Consider the following 14,215-nt stretch of genomic DNA (forward strand, 5'->3'; position numbering starts at 1 on the left):
AACAGAAGAAATACTACAAAGTTTTCCTTACAAAACCTTTTGTTCCAGTCAATTTTCCAACAATATGCTTCAATTAACCCTGTGAACGGCCAACGTCTTTAGTAAATCATCCTTTGTGGCTTACCCTCCTTCTCCTTCACGTCTGCTGGACAAATGTAAGGTCATCGACAGTCTTCCCCTTGATTAGGTCTGAACAACTCTGTATTGACATTTTTGATTTTTAAGTCTTTATAACCTACTATGACAGAAATAATTGCTTGTAAAATATAAGTATTTTTTGCTGAACGTATATGATGTGCATTTCATTCTTTTACTGATCCACTTAAAAGAGCTCAAATTATTCATTTTGGTAATTTATTGAAGTTGACCTTCATATTACATTTGGACAAAAAAATCTGAAAACCTATCATTTCACACCCAGCCTATTCATAGAGAAAGGTACATTTTGTTATAAACCTATAAAAAACAAGCTACACATAACAAATTTACACGTATGTTTCACTCTGAGGTTCTAAAGCTTGCTATGAATACAGCTGAAGGGCTTATTTGCTCAAACCGTGGCTCTGCTGTGTGAGAAATCAACAGATGAGTCTCCTACAGAGCTAGACAAACAGTGGCCTCTCATCACCTACTCTCAGACAAACACACCCACCCACACTAAGGTTTAGACATCACTGGCTTCAGTCTGGTGTTTAGAAGAAAAGGAAGACACAGCAGGAGATGATCTTTCATTAGCAGTACAATTTAAAGTGAATATACAAAAGAATTGTCCCAACGCTTTGTGAAACCACCTTCTGCATTTTTGTCAAGGCACCAATATTAATGGATGCCTCAACATGTCTTTAGAAGAGCTTTGCCCATAACCCACAGGTCTCATTTCATTTTTATATAAATTGTTCACCAAGCAGTAGAGGTACACATGGAATGGCTCTGTATAAGAAGTGGGAAATTCACTTTATGCTTTAGCTCTGACTCCAGCCAACATTTTCAAAAAAAAAATCCCCAGATCTGTCTGGACTTGATCGGGCAGGATGTTTCGCTCTAATCCGTACAGCCGAAGGCTGACACTGCACTAATAGCAGTGAGCCTGTGAGCACACAAACATCCTGCTGTTATTCAGCAGTGGGATCACACTGATGTCTCATAATACAGCAGTCTCATGTTAGCAGCTTCTTTGAGTACTCTGAATGAACTGAACCACTTCTTTGATTTGCCATGTCTGCTGGTATATATATATATATATATATATAAAGTTATGCATACAACCCCACATGGAGTCTTCACATGGCCAGCGTGACTCATGTTTTCCTCACTTGGGATCCTTCCTCCCTCTAAGAGACGCATACATACCACTGTAATCGGCAACTTTTTTCTATGACTCAATGCTATGTCAATCTGATGCTATTTAAACTTGAGTCAACCGCCTGGCATTAGGGACCTGCCGCTCTGTTATTGCTAGAAGTATTATCTTTACCCTCTGACTCAAGGAAATCTTTTCTCAAGGTCATTTTTGGCCATCTAAAACTGTGCTCCAAAACCTTAATCAGCACACCATTACACACCTCTGGACACTAAAGAGTCTAAAATAGTACCAATACTCTAGAAACAGTGATGCTTAAAGTTTACATCAGATACTGGTTCATCATCAAGTTAATCCTGTATCAGATAATGACATATTTCGACAGACATTGCTTGTTATTTAATCCGTTGTAAACCATGGGAGCAGACAGTATGCCTGAAAAAAGCTTCTTTTCTAGCAGTACAGCTACTTGTCGAATTTTCTGATCCAGCAGAAAATGCTTATGCAGTACATTCATAGAGCATTATTCTATAAGCATTATTCAGCCTATATCTAATACCTGAAAAATACCCCTTATAAAGGCAGTGCTAGCAGACTAAGGAACATCTGGTGGGGATGAGAGCTGGGTGGGGTTTTAGCTGTGATTGACAGGTGAACTAACAGGTGTGGTGTCCTCTGGATGAGGCCAGCAAGCTTTTTTAGGCCGATACTCCAGTTGTGCGAGAATTTGTCGATTGGGCCGACTTTCAGCCTGATCGTGCATCATGCATCATGTAGTGAACAGGGGATAACGAGGGGCGATCAGCCTCTTACGACCATCTCTCGATCAAGAATCGCAACGTTGGGAGAAAATCAAACATGTTTGAAATTCAGTCTGCAGTTGTACGGTGAGAACATACATCGTGAGCTGTGAATTTTTAAACCCTACAGTTCAAGCTGTAGCTGTGTGCAACGATTGAAAATATTACACAGTGTATTCCTGGCTTGAGCCATACCAGTTTGATCCACTGGCTGTAGAAATTCCAGAGGCTACTAGTGTGAATGCAGACAAATTCTGACTGTTAAGGTCAAATGTATATTACAGTAAACTGTTAAATGGACCTTTAACATTCCTACCTGGAGCTTAGAAGCTATACGGATTCCCAGTCCTTTGTGTGACGTGACGTAAAGACATTTCTTTTGTAGTTCTTTTCTGGAAGGATGTAGTCTCAATTTGACAAGTATCACCTCTGTGTTTCTGTCAAGTAATGATGCCCTTAGAGCTGTCCTGTCTCAGCAAAACACTCTGAAGTTCCCTTTCTATCCACAACAGTGCTCTAACAGTTGCTACATTGAAAGATGAAGGAAGAATAGCTAGGAACAGTGGCCAAAATTAGCTAAATTCAGAATCAGCCAAGACTAGACATGGTTACCAATTACCAGTTTTAAGGTTTACCAAAGTATGAACAATTTATGATTTCTAAACCGCTAAAGTTATCTGTCATTCAATTCAAGCGTTGTTTGTTTCTGTTGGGTTTTTTTTGTATATATGTCAGAGAAATCATCAGAGAGAGTGCTCAGGTTGTGAGCATGTGCAGCATTCTGACCCCTGTGTAGCTGTTCGCTCGACAGGTTAAATCATGACGGAGAGTCAAGCACCCCAAACATCTCTCCATGCTTTAGCCCTTTCAGAGTACGTGCAAGGCTGGGTGCACAGCCCTCTGAAACTTATCAAAGTCAGCTATATGAGAATATCTTGGCAACCAATAGAAGATGGCTAGGAGGAAGGTTACTTATGTCTGCTTGGGCAGTGGCAGCAAGAAGAAGCATTACAGCTAATGTAATATATTATATACTATTTTTTATATGATAATAGTGCATCTCGTGGACCATCACCCATTATAATACAACAATAGTTTTGCTTGAAGTTATCGTACAGTCAAAATGTCTAATTGGCTCATGACTAGCCTAAACTTGCCCCAACTCTCAACGGAGGTATTCAGCAGAGATATCCAGGGTTCGTAAGCATAAACACCAATCAACTTCTTATTACTTAAATGCTGAAATGTTCAAAATTTTACAAGTAGCAGATGAAGGAGTTGGAAAAATTTTAATTTTGCCGCTCGACACGCCATATCAACCAATCATAGAAGCTGATCTGCGAACTGGCAGGGAGACGGACAAAGCGCTGCTGATGACACTCCCCTGAAAATGATTACTAATGCCTAAATTAACTTATAATATGTTAACTTTTAATATTCTAGTGCTTGCAGTTTGTGCCATATACCTAAAAAACGCTAACATCTACGTTCAGCCGCCACGAACAATAGGGGAAATGCCCCTAAGAGCCGAACAGGCCTGAGGCAGCTGCTCCTGGGGATTCTCAGTTGCAGTGCACCGCTGGTGCACAGGGGTCTGCGCGCCTCCGACAGCAAAACAATATTTCCAGGCAGGATCCTATTCTTGTGAGCTGATTGCGCAGACAAAGATCATCAAAGATGCTCTTGAGGCGCTTTATGTGTGCTTTATGTGTGCAAGCATCAAAAATGAAGCAGCAGAAGCTTTTTTGATGCTTAAAGTGTGTGCAGTGATAACATAGCTTTACACTTTCTGATTGTTGGAATTAACCTATGAAACATAATATAGGAACCTAAAAATGATCTCGTCTTCCTCATGAAATTTCCACCTCTTGTCAAGCACGTACTTCCCATAATCAAGACAAAAGCAGTGTTGTAACAAAGACAAAAAAGTTAGCTGCGTTTTACCTCTAAATGCAGGAAATGGTTTCAGAGAGTCTAAATTTTAAAATTTTTGGGGGGAGGATACCCCCGGACCCCCCTACGCCACCTAAAGATGTGATACACCAATGATCTATTTCTAGCTAAAAGCTTGCTACTTCTGCATGTAGCTCTGTGTTATAAAATGCTCTAGTGTCCTTCACTGCCCCCTAAAATCTACAAAAAAAACATTGGATAAAATGAGAAAAGCTGCTCAGCCACATTCCACACCTCTCAATCCCATATGGAACGTGGAAGCATCAAGTACCATCCAACCATTAGAAATCTATGCATACAGTCTATCAGCAAAAAAAGTAGATTTAGCGGTGTGTTTTCCACCTTTAGTCTATTCACTAAATAAAAGAGTCCCTCTATAAGTCAGCAACATTTTACAATTCTAACAATAGACGTCACTCTTTTAAAAACGTTTAACAGTTCTGTTAAACTGTTATTTCAATCAATTCCTAAAAGACAGAACTGGAATTTTAACCATTATTACATAATAGGGAAGTAAGTATTGATAATTTTGATTCTAGATTAGCCAAAGTGGATGTAACCAATGCATAACAGCCAAAAGTTTACATTGGGTGTGGGTGTTATAAACAGGAAGCAGAGGTGACACACTAGCACAGACCAAGCATTTAATAAAAAAAGACATAGGTTTACTTGTTTTGGCAATGTTGCATATTGTTGCGAGGTTCTTTTGTGGGAGGTTGCTGACACCAAATAAGTAACATAGAGTTACAGTATTTTAGTAATAGTCTCCATCTCCCTTTTTATTTTCTATTAGCTATTCTTTCCAATGTGAGACATGAAAACCTGTTGATGGAAGCATGATTATTTTTACAGCTCCTGATCTCAATATCAACTTCATAAATAACATATTAAACATTATTGGTTTTTGCAGGTTGTGACAAGCGACATTGACATTCAATAAGATTCTGTAAAGAACTCGAATTAAACCCCTGGCCAAACTGTTTAGCCAAAGTTTGAAATGGCATTGTAACTGTAGAGCTAAATTATTCTCTCTTTTTTTTTTTTTAAGATACATAGATATTATTAAAACATCAAACATGCAGAACACTTCATGCTAGAGGGTGCATATGATTACTTTTCAGTATCCATGTTGACTTTAGCTGTTGTGAGTCCTGTTGTCATGTTTTCAAGAGGGAGGCGGACTAAAGCAAACATGACCAACTGATTGGTTAATTACTAGTTCTTTGACTTGAAGGTATTCAAGTTGTTTCTGGACAATGTTTACACAACCATTCTGGCTTTGTTTGTTTGCAAATGTATACTATGTTGTGTACTAAAGTACAGCAAATGTATAATAACAAGAAGGGCTCTAGATCCCAACACTGTTTTAACTAGGTGAACATTAAATACCCCCCTACTTCTACAGATTATAAATAGCCATGCAAAAATAAGCATGATTTCATGATTCATTTTATGACGTTTTTGTTATATAGATATCAAAGGGCATGTTTTGGTGTATGGTGTGTCTAGTCTGTCAAGAATGCCACTACGACATACCCCCACCTACATACACCCCCTTGTGTGTGTGGGTGTGTGTGTGAGAGAGAGATTCAGGAAGCAGGTCATGGTTTTCCGTGCAAACTTAGGAGGTCCTGTGAGCAGGGACTTCCTTAGCCAAAGGCCCAAATTCCACATGATCCATGACCATCAACCCACCCAGGGTGAGTCAGACACCCCACACCCCGTAACTTCGCAACAACCCTGCACTGCATAGTTTTGGTGAAAGCCTCGACTTGACAGCCATGTGTTAGGGCTTGGCCTATAACAGGCAACTTCTAGAAACATCAGTGGCGTATGCTTGCCCCCTTCCTCGCATGGTTATGTGAATATTTTGTCATGTTAGAAATATACAATAGCGGCTAACATAAAGTTACAAGTCTACACTCTCAGCTGAAATCAATTCGTTTGCATTGCTTTTCTACTTATCTAAGATTTTAAAACTTTTTTTGGATCATCAGGGAAAAAAAGTGAATAGGTCATGTTAATCTCTTTGGGTAAACTATTGAAGATTACCTGTTAACTTGATGCTTTTAACCGTCAATGCCACTAACAGATTCCCGAGCTTTGAATGTTAAATTGGAGTTGACTAAGAATAGCCCACAGGATTTCTTGTTGTGAAATCAGATATTAAGTGTACAAGCAGAGATATTTCTGGGATTTTAAGCAACAGTATGATGCAATTTTACACATTCAGGGATTCCCAAATTTGCATACTCAACCAAAGGAAATTGTTTGTGCGCAGCTTAAAATTGTCCTCTAGTTTAGGGCATTAGAGGAAAAAACAAACAAACTGAGAAATGAATCAGTGCTAGAGCTAATACTCTTGACTTGGTATGCAGTTAAGGAGCTTTTTGAACCCCCATTAGACACCCCACCCTACCCCCCAACCTCCAACTCACTCATGAGCCCCCCCCCCGCTCTGAAACGTGTGCCAGCACACTATTGTCTGACAGCATGGAGACAAGCAGCTGCCTACTTTCTAGCCTCCTAAAAGGCAGGACATCATCCGTTACACACTTATTCACAAAGTAGCGTTTTTTTGGTGCAGAGTTTGAGGAGACATGCAAGGCAAAGGCAACGCTTGTCATCTCTTTCATGCAGCGGGTGTGTCTGTGAGGGTGGGCACACATGTGTGTGTGGGCCTGTCATAAAGAAGTTCGCTCCTAAATGTCTATGGGGGAGACCAGGAGGGTCAAAGTGGGTCAGGCTACGTCTGGAGTGTGCTGGAATTTAACCAAGGGCTGGCGGGAGGTAAACAGTTGACATGCCTCCTCTGTTCAAGACCAATGAGCTTTCATGAGGGCTACTACAAGGAGGCATCTGCCTTAGATGCACAGTATAATGGCATTTTAAAGCTAAAATGTCTAGCACAATATAATCTCCTTTGCTTAAAACAAAAATACTTTGTTTATTTCTACAGCTGTAAAACAAATATAGCATACTGTTATGAAGTTTCAGTAATATCATTAGTTATTTAAGAGATCAAAAAGAGACTTCAACACTTCCTGTGCTAAAATATTCTAAAAGAGGTAATAGTTCAGTTCAGTTCAAAATAATACACAATGTTTGAAAAGCATGATCATTAATAGAACTGCATGTAGAGAAACATTGATGGATTTTGAACTCTGGATGATTTTTTTGGCCAATCGCTAGAAATCAGTCTCATTCCTGCTTTGCAAGATCCTGGACTTGGCTGGACAGCTGGTACGCAATGCATAGCTTTGCAGGTTATAGTTTCAAAACGCTTTCCTTAATAGGAGAGTGATGGCCGGAACTGCATTAGTTTTCACATCAGGATTTTTCCATTATCATTAGGTTCTTAAGTACTATGAAATTCCTTTTCTTTAAAAAAAAAAAAAAAAAAGTATAAAAACCTTCATTAAGCCAGCTGTCTTGAAGTACACAGCAATACAGACACTGCTCTATCAAGCCATTGAAACCTTACACTTGTTATAGCGTCTTGTAAAATAAATAAATAAATAAATAAATGTAGGACAGGTGTGATTGATCCTTTAGGCAGATGTGAAGACAAACATTTCAAACACTGAAATCTGTAATTGGCCTAGACTTACTTTGAAGGGTTAGATAAATGTTGTTGGTTTTTTTTTGCCTTAATGAGCTGGGAAAAAATTAGCAGCTTGAAGGTATGGACCTTACACATTGTCATCATTAAATGTGCAATTCGTATTGCCTCTTTTTCCTCAGTCAACAATAGAATAGAATAGAATAGAATAGAATATGCCTTTTTTGTCCCACTATGGGGAAATTCTGACGATTACAGCAGAAAAAAAAAGATTATAGAAAAAATGGTGACACAAATGTGGAGCTTAGAAAAATGTATAAGAATAACATGATAGTGACAAGTTAAAAGATGAACAATAGAATACTGTACTTAAAGTATTTAACAATATAATACTGTGTACCTAGTGAAAAAAATTAAATAACCAATATACAGCTATGGATATTTTGATAGTACTAGACATTTGAAAATATCAAATATCAATTATGCCTCAATTAGCCATGGTTCCAAACAATATCAGTACATACAAATCCAGCAGAGAAGAAAGGGGGCACCAATACGGTAGAGGAATAGGGCTACTGAAAAAAAATAAAATAAAATAAAGAGTTAACTGATTTTTAAGTTTTATTTCAGTTTAGTATGTTTAGGAGGGCCAGTAACACTTTGGTGAAAAATGACGAAATTAGGCAACTTTGATGCTATTTCATTAATGGAAAAACAGAAGGTGCTAAAACAAGAGAGCTAATCCCTAAAACAGACATGGCTACGGCTTGATGCTAACATGTTTGTTAGCTGTCAGAATTCAGTCAGAATTCTGAGATTAAAGTCAGAATTCAAAGATTAAAGTCAGAATTCAAAGATTAAAGTCAGAATTCAGAGATTAAAGTCAGAATTCAGAGAGAAAAAAGTCAGAATTCAGAGAAAAAAAAGTCAGAATTCAGAGATTAAAGTCAGAATTCAGAGATTAAAGTCAGAATTCAGAGAAAAAAGTCAGAATTCAGAGAAAAGAAGTCAGAATTCAGAGATTAAAGTCAGAATTCAGAGAAAAAAGTCAGAATTCAGAGAAAAAAAGTCAGAATTCAGAGAAAATAAGTCAGAATTCAAAGATTAAAGTCAGAATTCAAAGATTAAAGTCAGAATTCAAAGATTAAAGTCAGAATTCAAAGATTAAAGTCAGAATTCAGAGAAAAAAAGTCAGAATTCAGAGATTAAAGTCAGAATTCAGAGATTAAAGTCAGAATTCAGAGATTAAAGTCAGAATTCAGAGAAAAAAAAGTCAGAATTCAGAGATTAAAGTCAGAATTCAGAGATTAAAGTCATAATTCAGAGATTAAAGTCAGAATTCATAGAAAAAAAGTCAGAATTCAGAGAAAAGATGTCAGAAATTAAAGTCAGAATTTTGAGATCAAAGTCAGAATTCTGACTTTTTCCCCATATTAAACTTAAATAAAATAAAAAAATCAGTTAACTTTTTTTATTTTTTCACTGGCCCTAATCTTCTTCCGTACACCAATGTGTCCAGGGATGGCATTAATAAAAGCAAATATACAGTGAAGCATATCCACACCCAGATTATAAGCCTGGAAACGACCTGGTTCATTCAGATCGACCGTTTCTCAGCCTGAATGCGCCCAAAACTTTGAGTGAATGTGTCCCACCCTGCAGAAGTAGATCAGACCTAGCCTTTGGTAGCAGCAGACCGCAGCCATGCATGCAAACACATAAACAGGAGAACTGACATTACTTTCCTGGATCCAAAACAAATAGTTTAAAATACACAGCCAAGTTTAATGAGGATGTATTCTACTTCAAAAAAAAAAAAAAAAAAATTGGAAAACTTTTTTGTATCATGTTCCTTCCAAAAATTCTAAGATAAACGAATTTTTAAAAAACATTTTTGTTTAAAATGTTTAAAAAAACAACAACATTTAAAATAGTGACATCTGAGTCCTGCAGTTTTTTTTTTTTTTTCTTGATGCCGTCGCTGTAAGCTGAAAAGTGGAAGTAGTTCTCTCGGAAATCGTGTTAAAGTGACACCCGTCTCCCCAGTAAAGATCATAAGTAAAGGTCCTGAAATATTCGCGTTGCCCCGCTACAGGCCTTAAAAAGTAGTTGAAAGAAACAGATCTAGTATCGCTGCACCGCTTTGCCCTGCCTGGCCTCCCCCTCAATCTCCGTTATTTAATCGTGTTTCGGGTAAACTGGGGGAATAAAAGCTGTTTTTTATTTTAGAAGAGAAGCTTTTAACACCACTGACCTGAATAAACTGTATAGTCAAAGCTGATTTCCCGACGCCTCCACCTCCAACCACCACCAGTCGGTACTTCTCCTGCACCGAGCCGTCCTTCCAGCCAGCCATCGAGGACACTTCGCGCCGCCGCAGCTGCTGCCGAAACACCAGTAAGCAGCAAACACCCACTTTCCCCCAGAAGAAGACCGAGGCCCTGCAGTGGAGGCACCGGGGCGCAGGCCTGGGTGTGCGCTGGATTAACTCGTCAGCGTAGTCCGATCAGCGCTCGGGAGTCGGTGGTGCTCAAAAAAGGGATGGAGGAGCTACGGTCGCCTGTCCATAAACCTGACCGTTTCCCAGCCTCGACAACACTGCGCTGTTCGAGATGAAGGTCCGACACTGGGAGTAATTTAACAGCCCTACCTATGTCTACCGCTAGAGGCGCTAGAGAGCCTCAGGCGCACTTCACACACACGCGCTGCAGCCTTGTTCTAATAAATAAAGCGCTCCTGTCCTCAATGACGTTTTCCTTACACACATGATCTGCACTCATAATTCAAATATAAGCCAATATAAAATTAAAGTTAAAACTATTTTTGAGCCACAGTAATACACCTTTGGGTGAAAATTAAGCACCATATTTGATACCCTGGTATTAAAGTAGTCTGATTAAGAAGACAACCACTTTATAGGGATTCCAGAATTTTTGATTGTTTGCTAAACATTAAGTAGCTCCTATGGAGAATTCAGTGTATTTTCTGTAGGGGCAAAAGCCTTTTCTCTTTGAAATTGTTTGTATTTAAATGCTCCTTCTAGTATCATCTACAATTGCCATGCATCAGTAACTGAAGAAATAGGCCCCTAAACAATACCCAACTATGCTTATAATGCAATCATCTGTTAAAAGTGTAAATAAAGAGAAAATTGCCAATTTGTTTAGAAAGCCTGATTTTAAACATCAGTTTTGTTTGTGTAATTATTTATATTTAGGACTGTTTTTAGTATATTTAATTAACTTCTGAGGAGCAAAGGTTGAATCTAATGTGGTGGACCCACATTTTAGAGGTGTGGTGTGAATTACATTTAGGATAAGGTTAGGGATATACTGATATGGGTTAGGGCTAATTTCAGGGTTAGGCATAAATGCAGTAAATAAACTGGGTGTGAGTAAATTCCCCATATGGTTAAAAACTCTAACTTGTATGCGTACCTGTCTAGGCATCAGAGTGAGGACTGTTTTTTCTGATTTCACCATCACATTGAGACATTGACAGCAAGCACTTATTTGATGAGATTTACAAAAGGTGACAAAAGAAATACAGAAATATAAGACTGAAGATGAAATTTAACTTTCATATTAGTGTCAAAAATTCTTTAATCCAGAATGTATTATTTGAATTATTTGAAAAGTCTAAAGGTCTTATATTGTATAACTCATATTTAACACGTCTATTGAGACAGGCATAAACTTGTGTGAATTTTTTTCTACTTCCTCAGAAGTAGTTAGAGAAAAGCACAGTGTAGATTTACCGTCAGTCCTGATAAAGAGAACCCAGTACTAATTTAAAAGATGAGTGCATGATGAAACAGGAAAAGCATAAAGCATATCTTGGCTTTAATAAATGACTTGTTACTACATGTCGTAAAATACAATGCATATTTTCAGACCTTCAAACACCAATTAAAAACTACTGCTTTTAAGTCCATTCTTAGTTTGCACATGTGGTATTAGTGCCTTTCGAAAGAAGCAAAACCATGTTTACTTCATTGTCAGTAACCTAGTTTCACCACAAAGATGGGTTTGAAACTCTTAATTTTGTATCAGTTTCAGAGCAGTTAGGATGTCATTTAAAGAATCATGTGCCTTGTTATGACTGATCATGAGGCAGAACTGTCTGTTTCTAAAACCCAATGTGCTTTGATTAATGTGGCGCCACCCAGTGTCAAGAGCTTTTCTGAAATTCAAAGGACCCTTTTACCTAATTAATACAGGTGCTGGTCATAAAATTAGAATATCATGAAAAAGTAGATTGATTTCAGTAATTCCATTTAAAAAGTGAAACTTGTATATTATATTCATACATTACATACAAACTCATATATTTCAGATGTTTATTTTGTTTAATTTTGATGATTACAAATGACAACAAATGAAAATCTCAAATTCATCATATCAGAAAATTTGAATATTGTGAAAAGGTTCAAAATTGATGGCCCCTGGTGCCACACTCTAATCAGCTAATTAACTCAAACCACCTGCAAAAGCCTTTAAATGGTCTTTCAGTCTAGTTCTATAGGCTACACAATCATGGGGAAGACTGCTGACTTGACAGTTGTCCAAAAGACGACCATCGACACCTTGCACAAGGAGGGCAGGACACAAAAGGTCATCGCTAAAGAGGCTGGCTGTTCACAGAGCTCAGTGTCCAAGCACATTAATAGAGAGGCGAAGGGCAGGAAAAGATGTGGTCGAAAAAAGTGTACAAGCAAGAGAGATAACCGCACCCTGGAGAGGATTGTGAAACAAAACCCAGTCAAAAATGTGGGGGAGATTCACAAAGAGTGGACTGCAGCTGGAGTGAGTGCTTCAAGAACCACCACACACAGACGTATGAAAGACATGGGTTTCTGCTGTCGCATTCCTTGTGTCAAGCCACTCTTGAACCACAGACAGCGTCAGAAGCGTCTTGCCTGGGCTAAAGAGAAACAGGACTGGACTGCTGGTGAGTGGTCCAAAGTCATGTTCTCTGATGAAAGTAAATTTTGCATTTCCTTTGGAAATCAAGGTCCCAGAGTCTGGAGGAAAAGAAGAGAGGCACTTCATCCACGTTGCTTGAAGTCCAGTGTAAAGTTTCCACAGTCAGTGATGGTTTGGGGTGCCATGTCATCTGCTGGTGTTGGTCCATTGTGTTTTCTGAGGTCCAGGGTCAACGCAGCCACATACCAGGAAGTTTTAGAGCACTTCATGCTTCCTGCAGCTGACCAACTTTTTGGAGATGCAGATTTCATTTTCCAACAGGACTTGGCACCTGCACACAGTGCCAAAGCTACCAGTACCTGGTTGAAGGACCATGGTATCCCTGTTCTTAATTGGCCAGCAAACTCTCCTGACCTTAACCCCATAGAAAATCTATGGGGTATTGTGAAGAAGAAGATGCAATACACCAGACCCAACAATTCAGAAGAGCTAAAAGCCACTATTAGAGCAACCTGGGCTATCATAACACCTGAGCAGTGCCACAGACTGATCGACTCCATGCCACGCCGCATTGCTGCAGTAATACAGGCCAAAGGAGGCCCAACTAAATACTGAGTGCTGTACATGCTCATACTTTTCATGTTCATACTTTTCAGTTGGCCAACATTTCTATAAATCCTTTGTTTTTATTGGTCTTCAGTAATATTCTAATTTTTTGATATGATGAATTTGAGATTTTCATTTGTTGTCATTTGTAATCATCAAAATTAAACAAAATAAACATCTGAAATATATGAGTTTGTATGTAATGTATGAATATAATATACAAGTTTCACTTTTTAAATGGAATTACTGAAATCAATCTACTTTTTCATGATATTCTAATTTTATGACCAGCACCTGTATATATACTATATGTTAGTGTTGTAAGAGCATGTCAAATGATGATATCAATACCTTAAAAAGGATTGGTTTAGAAAATATAAAATGCTGCTTCAGTTTTTTTTTTTTTTTATCATCTAGATCAAAATAGACAAAAGCAGAACATGATCTGCCCTTCTGGTAGAAACGCTCACCCCGACACGTTAAATAAAAGAAATAGATAAAAAAGCAAAACTACTTTGAACACAGTAGCTGGAGTGCTGCCAGACGGCCCGCTGTTTATTTTCACAGCCGAAGTTCTGACCTCAAAGCAACCTTGCTGCCTTTATCTTACCCCCTGGAGGGACAGATTCTGCAGATACCATAACTGTATGGGCAGGGCTGTGACCCTGTGGACTGATTCTCAGAAATCTACCTTTTTCTCATGAATTATAAACAGGAGGGTAAGTGGAACATTGACATCTGTCCAAAAAGGACCTCCATTTCCAGTGATGGTAAAACTTACAAATGACCAACTATACTCTAAATAATTACAATGTATTAACATAGCATAGAAAGAACTACGTTTTCTGCCTTGGGAATGTGTTTAAGCCCCTTTGGGAGTATTGACAGGACAAATACAAAGGGGTTTTACACTGTATGAGATATCATGAGAGGAATTTGAGGAATTCTAATTAGTACCTGGAGATACGAAGCTTAGACACACAGTCCTTATACTTAAAGGGCACAATCACCTTTAGGCAACCGTCTGTTCCCTGGAATTTGTTACAAACACTCACTGAATAAGACACAA

General features: G+C 38.4%; 1 protein-coding gene across 1 annotated transcript in view; it reads right to left on the reverse strand.

The window, feature by feature from the left end:
• rras2 (RAS related 2) overlaps positions 1–10,266 on the reverse strand; it is a 45,373-nt gene extending 35,107 nt beyond the window's left edge. The window contains exon 1 of the mRNA XM_038283827.1: positions 9,870–10,266. Coding sequence (XP_038139755.1) covers positions 9,870–9,971 — 102 coding nt within the window. The 5' untranslated portion in view covers positions 9,972–10,266. The remainder of the gene's footprint in view (positions 1–9,869) is intronic.
• Positions 10,267–14,215: the final 3,949 nt, after the last annotated feature.

The sequence above is a fragment of the Cyprinodon tularosa genome, unplaced genomic scaffold (genome assembly GCF_016077235.1).
Source record: "Cyprinodon tularosa strain WSP-4 unplaced genomic scaffold, ASM1607723v1 ctg197, whole genome shotgun sequence".
Classification (NCBI taxonomy): Eukaryota; Metazoa; Chordata; class Actinopteri; order Cyprinodontiformes; family Cyprinodontidae; genus Cyprinodon; species Cyprinodon tularosa.